Here is a 21,611-nt window from a genome sequence, read left to right on the forward strand (position 1 = left end):
CTCAGTCTGAGCTGAATAACACCTAGGTGCATAATTGCTCCTGAGATGCTTTTCTGCCCAGAAAATAAGAGAAATGTTCACTCTAGGTTCAAATTGTGAAAACCAAAATCCCCCACTTAAAGGCTCCATGCTGCAGCAGTCACAGGTGTACACAAACAGAAAGCCTAAACATGCCATCAATCCCATTAACGTTAATGATCAAGTGTACATAGTTTTAATTCCCATCAGGTGAATGATTACAAACCAGCAGCAGTACAATATGTTTAAACTGATTTAATCAAGTTGCTTATTTGTAAAGATTACGCTTCCTTCAAGTAAATCATCAGAATTCATTTAAATGTCTGATTTACAGAATTAAGTGTTTGACTTAGGTTTACGTTCAGAACAGGTAAAAAAAAAATTTAAATTCAAAACTAAATATACATTACAACATTAAATAAGGATGAAGTCAGTTTACTTTTTTCTTCAGAGCTGGAAGCTCCTAAAAAATAAATATTACTTAATTTGTTCATGACTGATGGATGAATGTGTAGAAAACACTCAGCAGGTCCATGTCTCCATTAAGCTTGTCTGCTGAATCATAGTTGTTTCTCTTCTTTGTCACGTCACTCAGGTTGGGAGGATGAACAGAATGTCTGTGGAGACGAATGAAAAAGCAGTTTGGTACAGAGGTCCTTCACTCACATTTAACACCTTTGCAATTGTTTCTTTTAGGAATGAATGCCTCTAAGTTGTATTCTATGTGGGCGCGGCAGCACAGGAGTCAGGTGGTTGCATCGTCATAGGAAGGTTTCAGGTTCGAGCTCCGCTCAGTCTACCTTTGTTGTTGTGTCCTTGGGCAACACACTTAACCCACCTTGCCTGCTGGTGGAGGTTGGAGGGACCAGCGGAGCCTGTATACAGCCCAAACTCACGCCATCCAGCCCCACCAAACCCCGACCGTCCTAATTTGTAAGCGCCGTTCTTTTGCGCACATGGGTCATGAATCGTTCACACTGGAGATTGTTTGCAGAAACATTTCATATTACATATACACATTACATCGGTCCTCGCTGAGCTGCGTTGGCTGCCAGTTGATTCTCGTATTCAGTTTAAAATTCTCTTATAAACAGCTCTAAATGATCTTTCACCCCTTTAACTGACAAACATTCTTCTATGCCCCATCGTGCACTCTCCATTCATCCACCAGCAACTCACCGACTACATCACAAGTTTGCTTGTCATTTATGGGTCTTTGGTCCTTTGGCTCACAAGCCCCGCCGGCTTTGGAACAAACTCTCATCCTTGGTTTGTTTGGCCACCGCTGTACAACACTTTAAATCTCCTCTCAAAACCCACGTAGGCAGGCATGGTGTATTCTAGGTGACTATCTTTTTATGTGGTTGTCAGTGCTGAATTCGGTCATTTCAGCGTTGCTTTATTGTTATTTTAGATTTTTTTGTTGACTGTTTGATTTTGGACTGTACTTTTAACTATGTTGTTCAGCAACCTTTAGGGACTAAAAGGCGCTCACAAATAAAATGTATTTTTAATATTGTTCTTTCAATTATAATGTAAACAACCACAAACAAAAAAATAATAATCGGATTTACTTTAAATATAATAATTTGAGCAATAGAAGACCTGCAGTGTGGAGGTAGCCCAAAACTCCTGTATCAGTCTGGAGAATTCAGCCAGAGAAGAAAGTAGACGACAGGGCTTGGATTCTTATTTCCTGATATTTGGATATCTCACCTCTGATTGGCTTACAGCAACGCAACTCTATCACTGACTGCTCTGCAACTAGTCAAGACTTTCTCAGCCATTTCCTGGACACTAAACCAATCACAACCTTCCCCATCATGAGTCAAGATGGGTGAGTCCATGAATGTTAAGTGACACTAGCTGTTTTTATAGGACCATAGCGTTTTCAAAATGGGATTTGCCGCGGCTCCCTGGGGAGGATTTTGGCATTTATAGTAGCAAAGCTGAAGCTAGAATAAACTGCCATCAGGCACTTCTCCAACCAAGACGGGATATAGGGAGGCCGCTGGGCGGCCCCCCCTGCATGTGACGTACAGGGTCACGCATTCAGTGTCAGATGGAAGGCACGTCAGACTGATGAAATTTCTTTTTCAGCACCTTTAGCTTTGATGTGACCTGATTTTTGTCCTGCTTGCTCAGCCAGTGTTTTCACCACTCTGTACAACAGCTAGCAGTCTCTCACCGTCCCCGTAAAAAGGCGAGTAATCTGTTCGTCCACTCGCATGGCCAAAAGCTACATGGTCTCCGCGTCCATCCAGCCGGCTTTCTTTCTGGCCGGCACCCGGCCCGCAGTACATATGACTAACGCAACCACCCTCTTTTACTGGGGGGGCCTCCCACAGTCACTCCAAAGGGATTAACGGGGCTGACACGCGTTTAGCCGTCAGAGGCAAGGGGCTGATGTGGCAATATTACTACCAAGCGAGGCGGAATGAATGCCGCAATATTCGCACAACTCCATGCTGGCATGGCGTGTTTATAGACATACCATTGTGGTAATATTACGCCGATTTACCGGCATGGTGTGTCCTATAAAAGCACCTACAGTGACGTAGTTCTGTCAGGATTTTCCAATCCTAGAATTTCACCATCTGTTTTCTATCAGAAGCCAAGGCAGGAGATAGGTGTAGAAGACTACTTTCATGTTCAGCCTGTATGAAACACTCAGAGTGACCGATTATAATCAGAAATTAAAGCTGCATGCAGCGTCGTTCGGCCCTCGCAGCTCCACGCCGCTCCGACCTGGCCGGCAGTCTGGTGCACCCGGGCACGTCCGCTGAACATAAACATCTACCACCCCAACACAAGAAATCGCGGACGGTCTCCTCGTCTGCACCTCACCCTGACTCAGCATCTTCTCTGAGCCCACCATTAAATTACACATCTAACCACTAGGGCATACTCTATCTTTACCACACTGGTGGTGTGATATCACAGACCAAGTTTAATGCTATTCTGACCACGTTTTTTGAAGTCATTGAATTATCTAGGGGGCGCTGTGACCAACTACAGAAAAATCCCATTGAGGTCAGCTTTGGTTGACAAAGATGGTTTTCTTTTATTTTGGCATCAATCAGACATTGTGCGTGTTATCTAGAGCCAGAGAGCCAAAAGGGGTGGAGCTACAGGGATTTGAACCAACAACCACATCAATGTGTTTGGTGCAGTCACGTGATGTCACAAGCCAAGTATAATGCCATTCTGACCTTGTATTAGGAAGTAATTAACTCTTAATCTTATCTAGGGGGCGCTGTTACCAATTACATAAAAATCCCATTGAGGTCCCCTTAGGGAGTCAAAGATGGTTTTGTGGTAGTTTGGCATCAATCAGACGTTGCATGGGTCATCTAGGTCCAAAAGGCTGTAAGTGGGCGGAGTTAAAGTAATTTGAATGAGTGAGCATATACATGTGTTGACTGCAGTTGTGTGATGACTCCCACCATGTCTGATATAGTTTGGAGCTTTTTTGCAGAAGTTACAAAGGTTTTATTGCATCTAGGGGCACTGTCCCAAATGTAGGAAATATTTCATGAAGCAGTTTGTAGGTTGACAACAATCACTTGTGTGCAGTTTGGTGTGAATTGCACCATGCATGTGTTATTCAGGGCCTAGTATCTGTCAGGGGGCGGAGGTAAAGCGATATCAACCAATGACCACAGGATTGTGTTGGGTGGCTTTGTGTGATGACATATAGCAAGTTTGGTGCAGTTGTGACCTCGTCTGTATGAGTTATTACAGTTTTAAAGGTATGTAGGGGGCGCTGTGGTGATATTATAACAATGGTCACCAACTGTTTGTGCCTCATTAGCAAAAGGGCATGATTGTTGATGGCCATGTTCAGTCTCGTGCAGATCGGAGGCTGTTTGCAGAAGTTACAGTCAAACGTAAGGTCACGGCGTCACGCCAGATTTCGCCATGGCATAAAAGCCCCTCCCTTTCTGGAAAGCTATCAGAACTGAATGGTCATTACAGCATCATGAAGACAGTGCATGACCTTAGTGTCATGTTGACTAAATTAGAGGGGACAAATATGGGCATTTCACCATAAACAATTGACTTCCTGTTGTCAGGGGGCGGGGCTTAGGTGATGTCAGCTGTCCACATTGTCATTGTCTTGAGATGTGGTCAGTGATCACACAGACAAAGTTTGATATGGATCTGATGATGCACATGGGAGTTATTACGTCAAGTAATGTAATGGCGAAAGGTCAAAGTTTGAGACTTAGCCACGCCCACACTTTTCAACTTTTGAAAAATCCGATGATTGAATTTTTCTCTCCTATGTGTTAAGAGTATATAGCAGAAGTTTGAACGTGATTGGTGAAAAGGGCAATGGGGCATCACTCCAAACTACGTGTGCGAAAACCACTAAATTGTGTACTTGGACCAAAATGGCCGACCTCCTGTGCAACTTTTCGCTTGGCTCCAACAGACTTTTTTGTAAGTCCTGAGACCCTTCATTTGTGTACCAAATTTCGTAATCCTCAGTCAAAGCATGGCTTGGGGCTGACAGTTTTAATGGTCCTAGGGGGCCCTATTTCAGAAAATAAGCCACGCCCGCAAACTTATCACATCCATTTCTATTGGTGGTCAGACTAGGATCACTCACCAGAGAATTCGTAGCAATATCATGGGAGGCAAACGTATTTCTAAGGCGTGATGGCGAATTTCGCCATGCTCCCAATGCCCCGCCTTTTTTCGAAACCTGCCAGTACTGGAGACCAAGTGACCTCAAGTTGTCTACTGCTTTTTGCCAGAGATCGCTGGTGATTGGGTGAAAGGAGTCCAATAGGGAGCTGTGACAATAAGAGTGGCGTGGCAACAGGTCAAAGTTTGAGGCTTAGCCACGCCCACACCTTTCAACTCTTGAAAAATCCGATGGTTGAAAATTTTTCTCCCTATGTCTTAAGAGTCTATAGCAGAAGGTTGAAGCCAATTGATGAAAAGGGCGATGAGGCATCACTTTCCAAACTACGTGTGCGAAAACCACTAAATCGAGTACTTGGACCAAAATGGCCGACTTCCTGTGCGACATTGACCTTGGCTCCAAGAGACTTTTTTTAGGTCCCAATGCACTACATTAGTGCACCAAATTTCATAGTTCTCAATTAAAGCCCGTCTTGGGGCTGACAGTTTTAATGGTTCTAGGGGCCGCCATTTCAGAAAATAGGCCACGTCCACCAACCTATCACGTTCATTTCTATTGGGGATCAGACTAGGATCACTCACCAGAGATTTCGTGGTGATATCATGATAACTGAGGAAATGAGAGGCAAACGTTTTACATGGCGTGATGGCGAACTTTGCCATGCTCCCAAAGCCCTGCCTTTTTTCGAAACCTGCCAATACTGGACACCAAGTTACCTCAACTTGTCTACTGCTAATTGCCAGAGATTGCTGGTGATTGGCTGAAAGGAGTCCAATAGGGAGCTGTGAAAAAGTGGCGTGGCGACAGGTCAAAGTTTGAGGCTTAGCCACGCCCACACCTTTCAACTTTTGAAAAACCTGACAGATGATTTCACCCCCCCCCCCCCCCCCCCTATAGTTTAAGAGTCTATTGCAGAAGTTTGAAGATGATCGGTGAAAAGGGCGACGGTAGCCTGGCAAGCCAGACTAAATAATACATTTACGCTCCATTGACGGCTCTTGGTTGTGGGGCGGGTTCTACCGTTGTCTTTCAAATGATCTCCGCATTCCACTGGACAATGAATGTGACATACTCTTGTTTCACTCTGTTGCATCATCCCACCCACCAGGCATATAGAGTGCCCTGATTGGCCCACAAAGCAGATAAAGCTCTGTGATTTGTTCACTAAGCAGATAGAGCACTTTGATTGGCCCACCATAATGGACCAACCACAGCTCTTTATGTGTTTGAAACCCCTCTAGAGAGCTGTGATTGGCCAGCCAGAATGCTGTTGGGGCTGTAGAGGTTCCAGTGGAGCATGCCTAGACCAAACTTTGCAAAGCAAGAATTTGGTCTAGTTCACTAGGCTAGGGCGACGGGGCATCTTCCTCCAAACGTGTGCAAAAACCACTAAATCGAGTACTTGGACCAAAATAGCCGACCTCCTGTGCGACTTTGCCCTTGGCTCCAAGAGACTTTTTTGTAGGTCCTGAGACACTACATTGGTGTACCAAATTTCGTAATCCTCAGTCAAAGTATGGCTTGGGGCTGACAATTTTAATGGTCCTGGGGGCGCTATTTAAGAAAATAGGCCATGCCCACCGGATTCTCACATCAGATTTTTTTGGGTGGGCCGGACTAGGATCACTCACCAGACGTTTCGTGGTGATAGCTTTAGAAATGACAAAATGGGAGGCAAACGTATGGCCACGGCGGTACGCCTGACTTCGCCATGCCGCCACACTACAGTCTGGTCCAGGCGCTTGAAAACTCCCATAAAGTGACTTCAAGAAACACCCACTTGTCTTGAGTTACCTGCTACAAATTTGTGGTGATTAAGTGAAATGGGGCTATTTGGGACCTATCACAGTAAAACTTGACCTTTTTGGTCCTGAGGGGGTGGGGCTTGTATGATGCCATCATCCGCCATTCATTTTAGTTTGTGGCTGGATGTCAAATGACCACAGAATTTTTTTTTAACTCTATTCAAGTATGAAGTTATAGCCATTTATATTTTTTGGGCGAGTAGTCAAAATTCGAGGCCTGGCCACGCCCCCTCAGCATATACCAAAAGTTAAGTTTCATTTTTTCTATTTGATATTGCAATTTTTTGGGGACCTTTAAAGTACAAAATTTTACACCACACCTGACAAGTGTGCAAAAATTTGTGAGTTTTCGGGTATGGTAAGGCCTCCAAAAAGCCATTTTACTTGGCAGAAGAAAAATAATCAGAGCAGATACAATAGGCCTTCGCAGCGCTTTCGCTACTTGGGTCTAATAATCATCAATAATCATCAAAAACATGGATTTCCGGTAAAAGGACATTTTAAAGAGCATTATGTAAAGAAAAATACATAAAACTGTTTAAAGGGAGCTTATATATAAACTGATATAAATAAGAAATAACATGAAAGGATTACAATTAATGCCTATACCCCCCACCCCTCACCCCCAGTGGCTTGTTAAAACTAATATATTTAATAGGTAACTTACATTTTCAGCACTATTTCCTACAGCTGAAGTGTTTAATGCCAACATTTGAATTGTGAGGGAAACTGATGTCACCATAGTCACGCAAGTCAACATAGTGGAAAGATTTTAAACAAAATGTACCGTTTACACACATGTTTATATTTGGAAGTGGTGTTGATAACTTAAACTGATACAGTAAGTTTAACCCTGATATAACTCATCTGTGGTGGTAACAGCACCTCGTGTCACCTAAAACTACATGCCCCCCTAAAAAACTGTTTAAATAGAAAAAAATTATCCAACCTAGCAGGTGTCACACACTGGTCCAAGCCGTCCTCTGACCACTCAGCAGGGTTGAGACATCTGTCACATAGAGCAGAGTGATATTCACAGACCCAAGTTTCAAACTGGTGTTTGAGGCAAAAAGCAACACACCAATTCAACATCAATATTTCTAGATAAAAGTTTAAAGATGTCACGTGAAAGAGCTGATGTTTCATTTGCATGACCCATGCCCAAGATGTTTACAGCTGATGTGAAAGAGCACACCGCCTGTGTGTCAGTTCAGTTCTGTTAACGGCATAATGGTACCGATGTGAACTCCAGGAGATGCTAAACTTCTTCACCCATAATATTCCAATCAGACGATAAGGCACTTGTGAGGACGGTGTGAATGACTCAGATGTTAGACAATCAAAGGCTCCGCGCTGATTGCTTGTTGTAATTGTAGTGCATTGCTGCCAGATCATCTCTGGAATCAAACGTGCGACTGATTGCCTATTGTTGGCAGAGTTCATCTCTGGAGAATTGGAGATGAAGGCTGCTCGTCATTGCTTTTGAAGGCTGAACCTTTTGATTGGTTTAGTTGATGTTTGCATTTATCTAATCCTCTAACTGAATTCTGTGTTCAGTGAGCTCTTGATTAATAGCATTATTTTTCCATTCAACTGGCACTTAAAGAGGCCTTGTTAGATTAAAAATCAATGAACCAGCCCAACTTCAGCGGTTTAACAGTTTCTCATCTTTCCTCTGATCAAAACTTAAGTTTTCTCTGTTGAGGCTTTACACAAGGTGGAGGCTGGAGAACTACTTTAGGATGCGATAACCTCATCAGAAAATCATCTGAACAGAAGAGTTGAGTCTCCAGTGATAGAAAAACAGGCGGATAAATGAAAAGTTAACCGAAGCCAAGAATGATTAAGGAGTTCTGCAGGAAAAATGCTTCAGTAGAACAAATGAGAAGTGGGGCAGGGATGGAAAAGATCAGCAGCTTGGAGTAGAACATGAACCCAGACAGTCTATGTGTTTGGCTCAAGGGTAGTCGTTGCTCTTCACCTGCCTCCAGTCACCCAGACCACCTCCACACACCTCAGCTCCATGGTTTATACTTGGTTTGCATGCTCCTGATTGCAACATCAACTGCCTCATAGGTCCTCCAGCATGAGGATCCATCACTCCAAAGGCCTTCACTCTTCATCAAGCATCATAGAAAACAGAATGTTCATTCGGTTTATCAGCTGGAGATAAGATATCCTCATGATGTTCGTGCTGGTCAGCCCACAGAGGGACCTCAGGGTCAGTGGCGGTTTTACCATTAGGCATAGGTCGGCGACCGCCTGGGGCCCCCTTATGTTGGGGGCCCCCTAGCCCTGATGGCTGGCACCCCTCTGTTAATACCACAATGGACTATTCCTTTAAGACGCCGACACACAGGAAGTGATTGACCGCAGCTGAGATTCATTCTCAGCCTCCTCTAACGCAACTGTACGAACCTGGGCCCTCTTCGGGTATCACACTCAGAGACCGCCCAGGACTATTAATGACTAACTATCGTCTATTCACACAAAAGATTTTCATCAAATTCGACCCCACTAAGGCGTGTACCAATAAGATGACAAATGCCTTCGGCAACCTTTCGGAAACGGGAGCCCGCTGGACTAGTACCCTGACGCAGCATGCAGAAGCTGACATCTGTCACATACTGGTCCAGGCGCTTAAATTCACAATTTCGAACAGTGACCTTTGCAGTACCAGCATCAGGCCGAAGCATTTCCTAGACGGACTTTTCTCAGTAGCTAATACAATTGGCAATCTTTTAAATTTCGGATTCAACTTCAGTCAACTCGATCGAGATTAACACAGTTCGTTGGCACGTTGATGAGCTTAACAGAAAATCAGGCTATGCGTAAACATGTACTGCAGCAGCGGCGTGCCTTGAGACAGCTGGGCACGTCTGAAAAACAGACTATGGTGGTACTCAACACTCATAGCGACATTTTGCGTAAAACAGCTTCCGCTGTGAACGAATAACGTTCTTTCGTGGATGTTGATTATGCCCATACACTGATGCTGACCATTTGCCTGACCGACTACGGTCGGGACGTGAGCATCTCGATCGATACCCTCCTCATGGGGAGGATCCCTCCATACCTCGTGTCCCTGGCCATGGTCCGGTCTGCGATTGCTCGAGTGACATCGAAGGACCCGGTGGCCCTTCAGACTCACTTGGCTTTCTCATTGGGCAGTGTTATCCCATTAAGTGTCAATCCAGATGCTAAAGAGCTAGCTTTCATCATCAACTTACCTATTGTATCTCCAGAAGACATCTATAGATTAAGAGATGTGGTAAATGTAGGTAATTGGGTTGACAACACTCATGTCAGGTTACATATGCCTCCGGTCATCATGTTCCATGAGGACACGCCGCACGAACGGTTGGTCCCGGACCTGCGCGTGTGTTCTCTCACACGTGGCCTGCATTTCTTGTGTCCAGGCACACCTTTTCTGCGTGGTGGTGCCACTGGTGTGTGTGGCATTGATGAGTTGTCGGTTGATTCTAAAATGAATGAAAAATGACTGACTCCATGTTCACATGTGGTTCAAACTACGGCTGTTGTGGTTGGTGATCGTTGGTTAGTTAATACCCCTGCTCATGAAGCGGATATTTTCTATGAGTGTCACGGTGTGTCCATGCGTGTTGTGCTTCCATCCCAAACCCTATGGGTGACAGTTCCATGTAGTGCTACGGTCCATGTAGGTGAGGTCTCTCTATATTACTTGGATCCTGGTGAGCATAAGTCTGTTGTGAAGTTTTCTGCTTTCTATGATAATATCTCCTTTGCTCTTTCTCCAGCTACGGTGGATCGTGTTACGTTCAATGGTCCAACCAAGGTTCAGGTTGGCACGGTAAACAGGGTGCTGCGTGAGTTGTCGGCAGATCCCGGTCTCAGGTTTCAACCAGTGTCTTACTCCTGGTCCTCCGCTGATGCTGTCATGTTATTCACTGCATGCTTAAACCTTTGTCTGTCATTGGGGTTGTCATTTTTCCTCTTCCGTCACTTCTCCGCACGGATGACCTCTCTACGGGACTCGGTCCGCAACGTCGGTAGCCGTATTTCTCGTGCCCTCATGCCAGTTGTCCGCTAAGTGCCGGTTGTCCACGAAGCCCCGGCTGTTCAGATACCGCAACCTGCGCCAGTCGCTCCTGCGCCGGTCGCTCCTGCACCTGTACCTCCTCTGGCACCTCCCGTGCCTTCAGCTAGGCCTTCTACTTCAAAAGGGGGGTGATCTCTATTTTCCGTCATCAGTCCCATGGTCCCCTGTTTCAGGTTACACAAGTTTGTGTGTGTGCATGGTTGTCTTTCCTGTTTATACACGACGTACAGACTTGGGTGATTTGAGATGGTCATGCTGTGGGTTCCTGAAGTCAGGTAATGAGTACGTTTTAACAGTAAAAGGGTTAATTCCACATACCATTGTGTTATCCAAATTTGTTTTTATTTTCACTAATCAATTCCTTATGGGGTACATTCACATATAGGTAGATTACTAACTTCACTGGCTTACATTTTAGTGCTCTTCGACACTCATATCTATCTTTTCATATTAATTTACTTAGTTGATTAAGTTTTGAAAACTTTATGATTAACTTTGTTAATTTACCAATAATGGGCTACTACCATTTTTGCCCTTCATTTTGATGACATTTTTACTCAGTGTCATGATTTCTCCCATACATATAGTATAGGGTTTTGTTACTTTGTTCTTTTACACCACTTTTCCAGTACACGTAGTGCATTGCATCCATTTCTTCACTTGGGCTCTGTTCACATAATTTGCTTCACATAGTACATACAGGTACACATATTGACAGGTTTCTTTTTATTTGTTGATTTGCATCAAACGCCATTTGAGTCTACAATGAAGTGCCCTGTGTTGTGCTGTCTCTCCTCTGCTGAGTTTCGCCGATGATCCTCGATTCCTGGGGGTGGCCCTATGATTCGTCGGACTCTGCTGCTTGCTGCTTGGTGTTCCGGCTCATTGGACCTGGACGTCCGTTGATTACTTCGGATACTTCGTTCGCTGGGACCTGATCTGTAGCCTGCTTGTCTTCTTCCTACTCTGGATTACGCTAAGTGCAATTACAAGGATCAAATTACTGTTTGAATTATTCCCTCCACGTGGAGATACAAAATTCTGCTGCTGCTTGAATTGTTCCCTTCCAGTGGATAAATTAATGATCTACTGAGGAAATTATCCGTGACGTTCCTTCGGCGTGGGGTTCGTTCCTCACCACTTTTGGCCTCTGCCTGGGAAATTACACCTTGCTTTCTCAACCGGGTCCTTCTGGCTTCTGGTTTGTTCTGCGTCAGGTGGTCTCTGCCGGACCACCATGCCCTTGAAAAGGAGGGATATGTAGCGTCATGAAGGTCCTGTTTTGACCTAAAGGTCATGATCTGCTGCATCTGCTCGAGCAGAGACATAAAGTCTCTGACAGGCTAATCTACATGAGATAGTGGCCAAGGTCTTTCATGCACTCTGCTCATCTGAACTGCTTCAACTTTGTTACTGCTCAAGACGAAGAACTATTTTGACAAACACATAATCAACAACTTTGTTATTACCAATAATAATGTGAGCTCAATGTTCAATCAATCAGTGAAATGACAATGTTATTACTTGATAATATAATCCTATGATCAGTAGTATTTTACAAGTTATTATAATCTTGGACATTTGCACTAGATACTAAGGACACGCAATGCTAAAGCCACACGACACATTTCCTTTTGTCTGATCCAATCAGAACCTTCGTTTCTGGCTAGGTGTGGTTTTCTGTGGTGTTTGTATAAACCCTCTTTGGCATGTCGAATTCTGATTCGCCAGTAAACCAAAATATGACAATTATAAAAACTATTCCACGCCACCTTTTCTTTAGTTCAAGCGTTCTAGAGAAGTCTCGGACAGGCCATCCGGACTTCCTCTTCAGCCATAAAGAACCTTAACAAGCTGGATAAAATCTGTTGCAAGTTACACCTGACCACAATGGTTCCTTCAGAATAAAAGCTGAACCTCACAACGCCTTCAGGGTCTTGGAGATGCCAGTGATAACCCGTCGTGACCTGGAAGCATTCCAAGACTAGTTTGGCCGGCACCGCTGCTTTTCTACCAGCTTCGGTAACAAAGAGGGTCCTTGAGGACCTCGACATTCTGGATCTAACGGAGGCTTCCCCTGGGGTAGGTAGACCGACAGATGGTGTTTCATATGTGCTATAAATCTCCTACTAAAGTTTAGAGCGAAACATTCACTCCCACTCAGAACTAACTGCTTCTCCGGATCCACTGGTTCTGAATAACATTCCATACACACACACCATCGTTCATTTCACGTCTCACTCCACCTCAGTACACAGAGTGTTAAAGTTAGTCTTGTTTAAATTGTGTAGAAATAAATTTCTTAACTATTTTAAACCTCACTCTCTCCCTCTTTCCTTGGAGTTAATACAAAGTGTCACTTAATAACTGCAATAAAAAGTTCCAATCTTCTGGTTAAAATATTCAAAGATCCATCAGATTGATATTTCATATTTCTATGGAATCTCACATTTTACATGTTTATGTATTTAGCAGACGCTTTTGTCCAAAGCGACTTACAAGTGATAATCGGCATATTACCCTTGAGGCTAACAACAATAACAACAACTCGACATCAGTCATGGAGAGTAGGGAACAAGGAGTGGACAGTAGAGAGGGGGGACGGGTGCAGGGAGGGTGCTAGTTAAGAAGATGCTCTCTGAAGAGCAGGGTCTTCAGGAGTTTCTTGAAAATTGAAAAGGAAGCCGCTGTTCTGGTAGTGCTTGGAAGGTCATTCCACATTTGTGGAACAATGCATGAGAAGAGTCTGGATTGTCCTGAGCGTGGTGTAGGCACTGCTAGCCGACGATCCTGTGATGACCGGAGCGGCCGGGCCGAGACGTAAGCCTTTGCAAGACGATTCATAAGTAAGCAGTAATGCACCAAATTGTTGTTTGCCAAGTGCCATTAGACCACAAATAATAAGAGAAAACAGAAAAAGAAGAAGAGAGGCGGGAGCGTTCATAACAAACTCGAAGCAGTAGTCAAAACATTAAGCATGAAATGGAGTTATCCTAGTGACTCCAATAAGAGAAAGAAGCAGCTTGCTCACTTCAGAAAATGACATCGTTTTTCAATGTAAACATCAAAAGGAAGCAGATAAGGAAAGATAATGGAAAATGTTTAAAGGGAGGAAAAAAATAGACCAAAATGGAAAATGGAAGAAAAAAAGAAAGGCAAAAGCACAGGAGCACTGACAGGAAGAAGAAAGCAGAGAAAATATTGAAGGCACTCAAAGGGAGAGAAATACAGGAAAAAAGAGGAGGACTAATAAAAAGTGAAAATAACTCATGTCAGAAGAGGGTAGAGTTTCGCAAATCCAGTTAACGATAAGATTGTTGAAATTTTAGTGTAAGTGGTCCCATGTCTGTGTTCGCCTTGGGCCCCCAAATTGTTAAATCCGCCACTGCTCAGGGTTGGTACAGGTGTTATTTCACCACCTCTCCTCTCTACTGTTCTAGACTGGACTGCTACACCGTACAAGAACAGATTCTGCAGAAGCTACTGGCCTACTACAGCTTCTCAACCCAACTTAAGCATAGAGAGATTTACTGACCTCAGGTCCAACTTGTCTGTTATGATCTTTAAGCCAGTTTATCATAGATGGAAAACACACATATCAACCAAATCATGCCTGGTGTTCGTTTTTGAGATCTTCTAAATTCTTTGTAGTTTTCCTAGAGCCTGAATGAGAAGCACCCTCTCAAGATGCTTCATCGTTGGCATCACAGAGAACTGGTGGTGGCACTGATCTTTTTCCTTAGACAAATGACTTTTCAGATGTCTCAAATAAAAGAATCTGAGAAAATATGCATCAGTGTTGACTGTCCTTGCATCCTGCATCAGTTTAATATAGCCTTGATGATTTTCTTTGACAGTAAGGTCAGAAGAGAAGCCACTTCAGGTTATCCAAATTTTCTCCACCTCACTGAGCTGGCCCCACACCCACCTGCTAGAGTTTGGAGGCTCTGCAGCAGAGGCAGCAAGACTGTTGGACACACCTTAGGAGATGTCCTCATTACTCCTGGATATTCTTGAACATCAAACCTTCTCTTAAAGTGACAACAGTGGACTTCTCGTTAAGGTATTCCTTTTAAACGAAACAAGTGCTAACACACCCTCTATTATAGCAGATTAGATGGATTAGGAGTTGAGCTTGTTTTTGTTCTGAAGATTGAGAGAAAGTTGGCCTTAAACTTGGAGCCAGGACAACAGTACAGTGAAAGTGAAAAGTTTGCAACTCCGCCATCATGTTAGTAGCATATCCAATCAGCTGCAGATATTCCTGGATGATATCTTGCTCAGAAAACATTTTAAAATAAAAATCCAGATCTTGATCAATGAGGCTGACCGTCTCATCACCATCTGTTTTAAGATGTTAAGCATTTCCAACAGCAGCAACATAAAAGTTGGTGGAAAACAGAGGAGCATACTAATTAAAGGCTGGTTCTGAGTAGAAAAGGTTTCAAGAACTACACTGTGCAAAGAAAACTGCACCATCTTCAAATGAAGCTCACACTTCTTCCACATGTGCAGGAAGGTGTCAGTCAACTCTGCTGCATGGGGAGAGGAGCACATCATCCCAGCATGCTGCCTATAGTCAGCAGTACAGAAGCTGCTCTGTTTTAGATTGTTTTAGGAATAAGATGCTCCTTGGACATTTTTATTTACCCTCTGTAAAGCAAAAATACTTGATGTCAGCGTTATGACCTCATAATATCCAACCAGCTGTGCCGTCCTTTGTACAACACATCAGACTGGTGAAATGTCCAATAAGGATTCATTAACCAAAACTGCTTGAAGGAATATGGATTTTTTAAATTAAATATAATGAAAACCCAAATATCTCATTCAGACTAAAGGAGAGAACGGAGCATTCATATATTTTACAGAGTGGATGTTTTAGTCAAGCTTCCTAATTCAGCTCAATTTGGTTGAGACAGAACACACACCAGAACACACGCCAGACCAAACACCACCACCATAACACATGCCAGACACCACCACCAGACAGCTGAAACCTGAGGTTTAAGCTAGCAGCATAGGTGTTTAACGCGTTTATAGTTCATGTTAGTTCAACAGTAGCACCACACATTCTCATTTCAGCTCAAATCATTCAAATGTTGTCACACTGCATTTTGCCAGCGTCATCTTACTTTGTCATGACATCCTGAAACCTCCAGCTCTTCCAAAGACTAATCTCACCAGTACCTTGTGGTGGATGACTGAACATCTGTGATTGACTACATTGTTTTGGTCATGTGACTCATTGAAAAGAAGATTAAGCATGACATCATCTAGACACATTAAAACCTAAACAAGTATGAAAGTCCACATTAATGCTAGTATGATAATAACCACAAAGCAGCATGACTGCCACCTGCTGATACACCTCTGTAACTGCAGTCTCTACAAACTGCACCAGATATGCAAGAAACCCAGAGCTACACATGTCTAATCATAATTCAATAATCATAATAGATTTCGAAAACGATTTATTAAAAAATTTAAATTATGCATCAATTATTTTAAACATCCTGAGAGTTTTAGCTGAAAACAGCTGGACGTTTCTGGATATGTTGGAGGCATTTAGCCTCTCATCCCAGAGGCTTCTTCCAGACTTTGGTTGTGGTCAGAAACAAACACACTGGCAAGCAGTGTTGGGAAAGTAACTTTTAAAAAGTAATTAGTTATATATTACTTTGTCAAAAAAGGAACTACGTTACCAACTGAGTAACGAGATTATAAAAGAAAATAATTACCAAGAAAAATAACTACTTCGTTACTTTTTTTCAATAATGAATGCAAGAAAAATGGTTTAATTGAACTTACTTAATTTACTATAAATTACTACAATAGTGAAATATAAATGACTAATGACTGGAACATAATAAAATGTATGTCTAAATGTTTTTTTATAAACCTGAATAATTTAAATAAATAAGCACTTAACAGGAGGAACTACTAACAGGAACATTACACTTATCTAGACTATTAAAAGGTCACTGTGTGATATTTAACACAACCCCAATCAGCTAAAATTTAAAACTGCAAATAGAAACACCTGTAAAGGTTCCCGAGCCTTTAAATGGTCTCTCAGTCTAGTTAAATTACAGAAATGAATGCAATTTTGCACAGTATTTTAATTTTTCCAGCTTCACATAATTGTGTGTGTTTTAGTAGCATTTCTGTTGCTGCTAATCTACTAATGGTTACATAAATAATTAAAATCCTTTAAAATGACACTAAAAGAGGCAGAAGCCTGATGGAGGACTTGCATTTACTAACTTGGGTCAGACCCAAACACAGAAGAGCTGAAGCTGCGTGGTAAAAACACACAGGTAGTTCTAATAACACCTGAGCTCCATGAGACTGATGCATCAGTGTTACAGCGGGACTAAAGACATGATCAGGAACAGGTTACAGCTGGATGATCTAGGAAGGTAGAAGATCAGGACGTCTGAGCGGTGAACAGGTGAGCGGACCTTCGGAACGTCCCGCTGTCACGCTAAGAAGGGCGTAGATTATTCACGTCTTCCTCGTTCTTCACGGGCCGTGATACGTTTGGATGAAAACATCTACCTCTTTAGCTCCTGATCAGCTGATGACAGCTTCAACACATCGCGCTGCTTAACGCACACATTTCCTTATCAGTAACAGAAACAACGTTTTGATGAAAAGAAGACTGTATGTAATTAGTTTGCTCGTTAATGAAAGAAATATTTTTTTTAGTAACGCGTTTATTTTAAACGGCGTTACTCCCATCACTGCTCTGTTGGGTCTACAGCATGCAGTGTCTGAGACAGTGAGAACACTGAGGGTCTCCGCCCACCCGGCCAATCATCATCGTGTTTGTAAGTGTGTTACCGACACCTCTCTCTCATTGGCTGCAGCTGAAGTGTGGCGGTCAGAAAGCCTCACACTGTTGCTCAATGTTCGACAAGCACATGGTAACGCACAGCTTTCCATCTCCAGTAACGGTAATGGCGTTGCAACAGTGGGAAAAGTCATTAATTAGATTATTCCATTACCCAAAAAAAGAATGCCGTTAGTAACGGCGTCATTTTAAACGGCGTTATTCCCATCACTGGCTGCAAGTCTTTCTTTTTGCTCCTAAACATGTTTTTGTCTAAATGAAGGTGATGTTATTGTTCATAGAATTAAAATTCATATTGAAGTTAGGATTATTTCATCGAGTAGGACCTGTGGTTAGCTGGCTCGTGTAAAACATGTCATGTCTTGAAAGAATCGGAATCGGGAATCAACAGGAACTGGAATCAGAATCGGAATCATTCAAAATCAAACGATGCCCAACCCTACACTTACTGGCGCCTGATCGGGTGCAACTTGAATGATGAACTGGTACGTTGGCATCACACAGTGCTGCAACACCAGTCTGGTTACATCGCCGTCCTCGGCTGGGGGATCTGGGGGTATGGTGAACCCATCCTCCAGCTGCTCATCTGACATGTTCAGCAACTGTTAAACAAGGGAGGGAAACATGAAAACATTTTTTTTTATCATCAGATCCTGCTTTTAAAGTGAAAACCACACTTCACTTCAAATAAACATGGAATCAATGTGGAAATCTTTGTCAGAATTACTCCGTGTCTCCCCATGTCACACAGCGCTGTATAAAACAAATTCAACAAAAGGCCTTTCATTGTCAAAGTCGAACCTCTTCCTCGCTTTAGATTTAATCAGAAAACACATCTGGTCTGCAGGAAGTCAAACCCAAATAACCAGTGGTTTGGAGAACCATCTCCTGGCAGCATTAACGATTTTTCATAAACGATGAGCTGCATTTTGATTATTACATTGTAACTTGATTTGAATCCATTCATCCATTTTCAGCTGCTGATCTGGAGTTGGATCACAGGGGCAGCAGCCGAAGCAGAGAGGCCCAGACTTCCCTCTTCCCAGCTACATGGGCCAGCTCCTCCAGGGGATTCCCAAGGCGTTCCCTGACCAGCCGAGAGACATTGTCCCTCCAGTGTGTCCTGGGTCATCCTTTAGGTCTCCTCCCAGTTGGACATGTCCAGAAAACCTCACCAGGGAGGCGTCCAGGAGGCATCCTAACCAGATGCCCGAGCCACCTCAACTGGCTCCTCTCAATGTGGAGGAGCAGCGGGTCTACTCCGAGCCCCTCCTGAATGATCAAGGGGCTTGTACCTCATTCTTTCAGTCACTACCCAAAGCTCGTGACCATAGGCGCGGGTAGGAACGTAGATCAACCGGTACATCGCCATGACAGACCGGTACAACGCCCGTATCACTGCAGACTTGATTTGAAAATGTCAAATTAAAATCAGCTGTTTCAGTATAGAACCATATAAAGGTTTGCTTTGGGTGACAGTTCATCATGTTTACATTTAGAAGGTTGTGCTGCAGCTGCCATTAAAGTGAAGATTTAGCATAAATAAATAAACAGAATATCTGTTAGGGGGGCTAATGGTGATAGTTACATTTCCAATCAAAACCAACCAAATAATGTGATCCAATCATCTCACACAATACTGCATCAAGTTATTTTCAGCATCTGGCCCAATAAGGCCACAGCTTCATAAGATCCTGGTTTAAAATTACTGCATAAAAGTCTGGACAGAAAGCATTCATCAGCTATTCATACAGCCTGGTTAAAAGTGTGTAATTAAGTGGATTTACATAAAGTGAAAGACAAAAATCTCTTCCTTTGGGAATAAATCTGTGCTGCTTGTTTTGGTCTGAGTGGTATGTTGGTGCACTGAAACCTAAAAAATAAAAACAGTGTTGATAGACATCTCTTTCTCACTGAATCTGATATTCTCCACCATTAGTTTTACAAGCTTTACTTCATATTTCTGTTCATCACTGTTCCAGTTGGAGATTTTAGTCTAGATGCATCAGATGATCTTTCTCTGTAAAACATGCGAGATCTGCAGCATCCATAGGTAAATACCAGGCAGCTCTCTCTGTGGGTTTTATTAGATAAAACAAGGAATCCTGTTGAAGTACAAGTCATTTCAATAAGGCGGGAAAGAAAATCAAACTCACATCATCCATCCTCCAGAGGTCACTGCCAAGGCCTTCAGTCTGCCCGTAGGTGATTGCATTCTTCAGGAAGTCCGTGGCCATGGCATCGTTCTGAGAAGCAAAACTCTTAGAGACAACATAGATGTGCTTATTCATAAACCGTCCATCTGGGAGGAGTACTCACATTCTCTGTGTCCCGCAACACAGCAAGGAGGAGGCGGATGTATTCAGTGGCTGCTTTGAGTGTGTCCACTTTACTGGGTTTTCGGTCCAGCCGCATCAGTGGCACCATGCGTTTCAACCGGGCAAACATGGTGTTCAAGTTTCTGATCTAGACAGAAAAGAAGTTTCAGTTCTCAGCGTGGCCTTGGGGATTAGGTGTAATATGAGATTATGAGTTCAGCAGATAAACAGATTACTGCATTAACCTATAGGAAAATAAATAATGAATTTAAAACAAAACGGTACATATTCATAATTTCCTTTATTACTTATTGAAATAGATTCTGGTGATTTATAACGACGGGGGCTACACATGATGCTACAAGTTAAATACAGTATATTTATACATCTTCCTAGTGAATTACCCTAACCCTCAGATGACGTACCACTGTTTACATACAAGTTATATAGTTACTATACGGAACCGTTGTATTTTATCACTCCTCTGGCTGGATTTAAGTGTAAATGTGAGGAACACCCACTCTCTGTCGCTCCTTAGCGTTCACTAATTCTCGTTTTTTAACAGTTTCGTTGAAATCCTCCGCGACGAAGTACAGTCCTTCCCTTCCTCGCTTGAACTTCTCTATGCTGCAGTAAACTGGCAGCGCCGACTCTCCGGTTAGACGCTTCAGGACGTCGCTCATCAACTCCGCCTGCGGCACCTTCATGGTTCCGGTCAGCACGAGCCGCAGGGACACGTGCCCTTATCGTCTGTGAGGACTTCAGGTAAACCCGTCCTGTCCGGATGCGGAGGAGCACACCTGTCCTGCATCTGTAATTAGCTTTGAGTATACGTGTGTATGGCAAGCCGTTTTTACATTTATTAAACTGCAGACTGGTATGCCTTATTAACAATCCAGATATCCATAATAACATTCAGTCTTACTATCTATGAGGGAACATTCTAGATATCTTAATTATTTATTCTTTCTATAGGACAAATTACATTTCCCATTCATGTGTATTGGGTTTGCTGCCCCTCCTGTCCCAAAATAATTTTCCACCTATCTGGAAATCAGATTACTGTGGGAAGGTGGAGTAACGAGGGCCCAGGCGGCATTCGATCCCTAGACTCCCGGGTGAGAATCACGCGCTTTACCGTCAGCCAAAGGGACGTACTCCTCAGCCAAGTAGCCAGGGTGTATCATCAATCGGGACACTGTGACAGGACGCTCACACTGCCACATTATGGATAGTAGAAACTAAACTCTTACTTGGAGAACTCATTTCAGATAGCTCTAAATCAGCTAAACTCTAATTTCAGAGGGCTAATATGAAAAAATCCTTCCTGCTCTCTGCCAAGTGTTGTGTTTAGGCAGTGATGATTTGGCCACATGGAACTTTAATACAGAGAGGAATACTTCTTCTGCACTCAGTAGGAGCCTATAATGTCCCTCGTGTTCAGAATAAAACTCTGAAGAAAAAGAAAGATTTTTTTATACAGCAAAATTGACGAGGTGCTTCACAAGAACAAAATAAATGTTCATTTCTCGACCATTAGACGTCTCCTAAATTCTTTCAGAGAATTTGGCAGTGCATCCAGCAAGCCTTACAACCGTAGACCACGCTCCTCCATAAAGCAAAACTGTGTCCATTTCAGATTAGCCTTTTGTTGCAGTCACACCTGTGCAATATTCCTGTTGTCTAATCAGCCAACGCTGCGTCAGCAGTTTGTCCCTGATCGCTGTCTCCGGACGCGCTGGGGCGTCTCGAATCATCATACATTGAGGCTTGGTCACACGCGCCTTGGGTGTGAGAATGTGTTGCAACAGCACCTTGATATGTCACACCTTCTTCTTCATTGGGAATAACCGGCTGGACTCCTAAGGGGCATATTGCT

General features: G+C 43.2%; 2 protein-coding genes across 3 annotated transcripts in view; both read right to left on the minus strand.

Annotated features, from left to right (window-relative positions):
- Positions 1 to 198: 198 nt before the first annotated feature.
- On the minus strand, positions 199 to 20,525 carry figla (folliculogenesis specific bHLH transcription factor). 2 transcript variants are annotated; one of them, XM_070546393.1, is made up of 6 exons: positions 20,254 to 20,525; positions 19,734 to 19,880; positions 19,571 to 19,660; positions 17,864 to 18,016; positions 7,427 to 7,486; positions 199 to 635 (listed from the first exon to the last, which is right to left on the minus strand). In XM_070546393.1, the coding sequence occupies exons 1-5, from the start codon at positions 20,437 to 20,439 to the stop codon at positions 7,469 to 7,471; spliced, it is 594 nt and encodes a 197-aa protein (XP_070402494.1). In that variant the 5' UTR covers positions 20,440 to 20,525; the 3' UTR covers positions 199 to 635; positions 7,427 to 7,468. The 2 variants fall into 2 exon arrangements, with proteins under 2 accessions (XP_070402494.1, XP_015827430.1); XM_015971944.3 differs by lacking the exon at positions 7,427 to 7,486 and having other exon boundaries at positions 20,254 to 20,524.
- The window catches only part of LOC139063708 (uncharacterized), a 499,759-nt gene continuing 487,383 nt past the window's right edge, over positions 9,236 to 21,611 (minus strand). Inside the window, exon 2 of the mRNA XM_070546391.1 lies at positions 9,236 to 9,685. The gene's annotated coding sequence lies outside the window, so the exon portion shown is untranslated. The remainder of the gene's footprint in view (positions 9,686 to 21,611) is intronic.

The sequence above is a fragment of the Nothobranchius furzeri genome, chromosome 17 (assembly GCF_043380555.1).
Source record: "Nothobranchius furzeri strain GRZ-AD chromosome 17, NfurGRZ-RIMD1, whole genome shotgun sequence".
Taxonomy (NCBI): domain Eukaryota; kingdom Metazoa; phylum Chordata; class Actinopteri; order Cyprinodontiformes; family Nothobranchiidae; genus Nothobranchius; species Nothobranchius furzeri.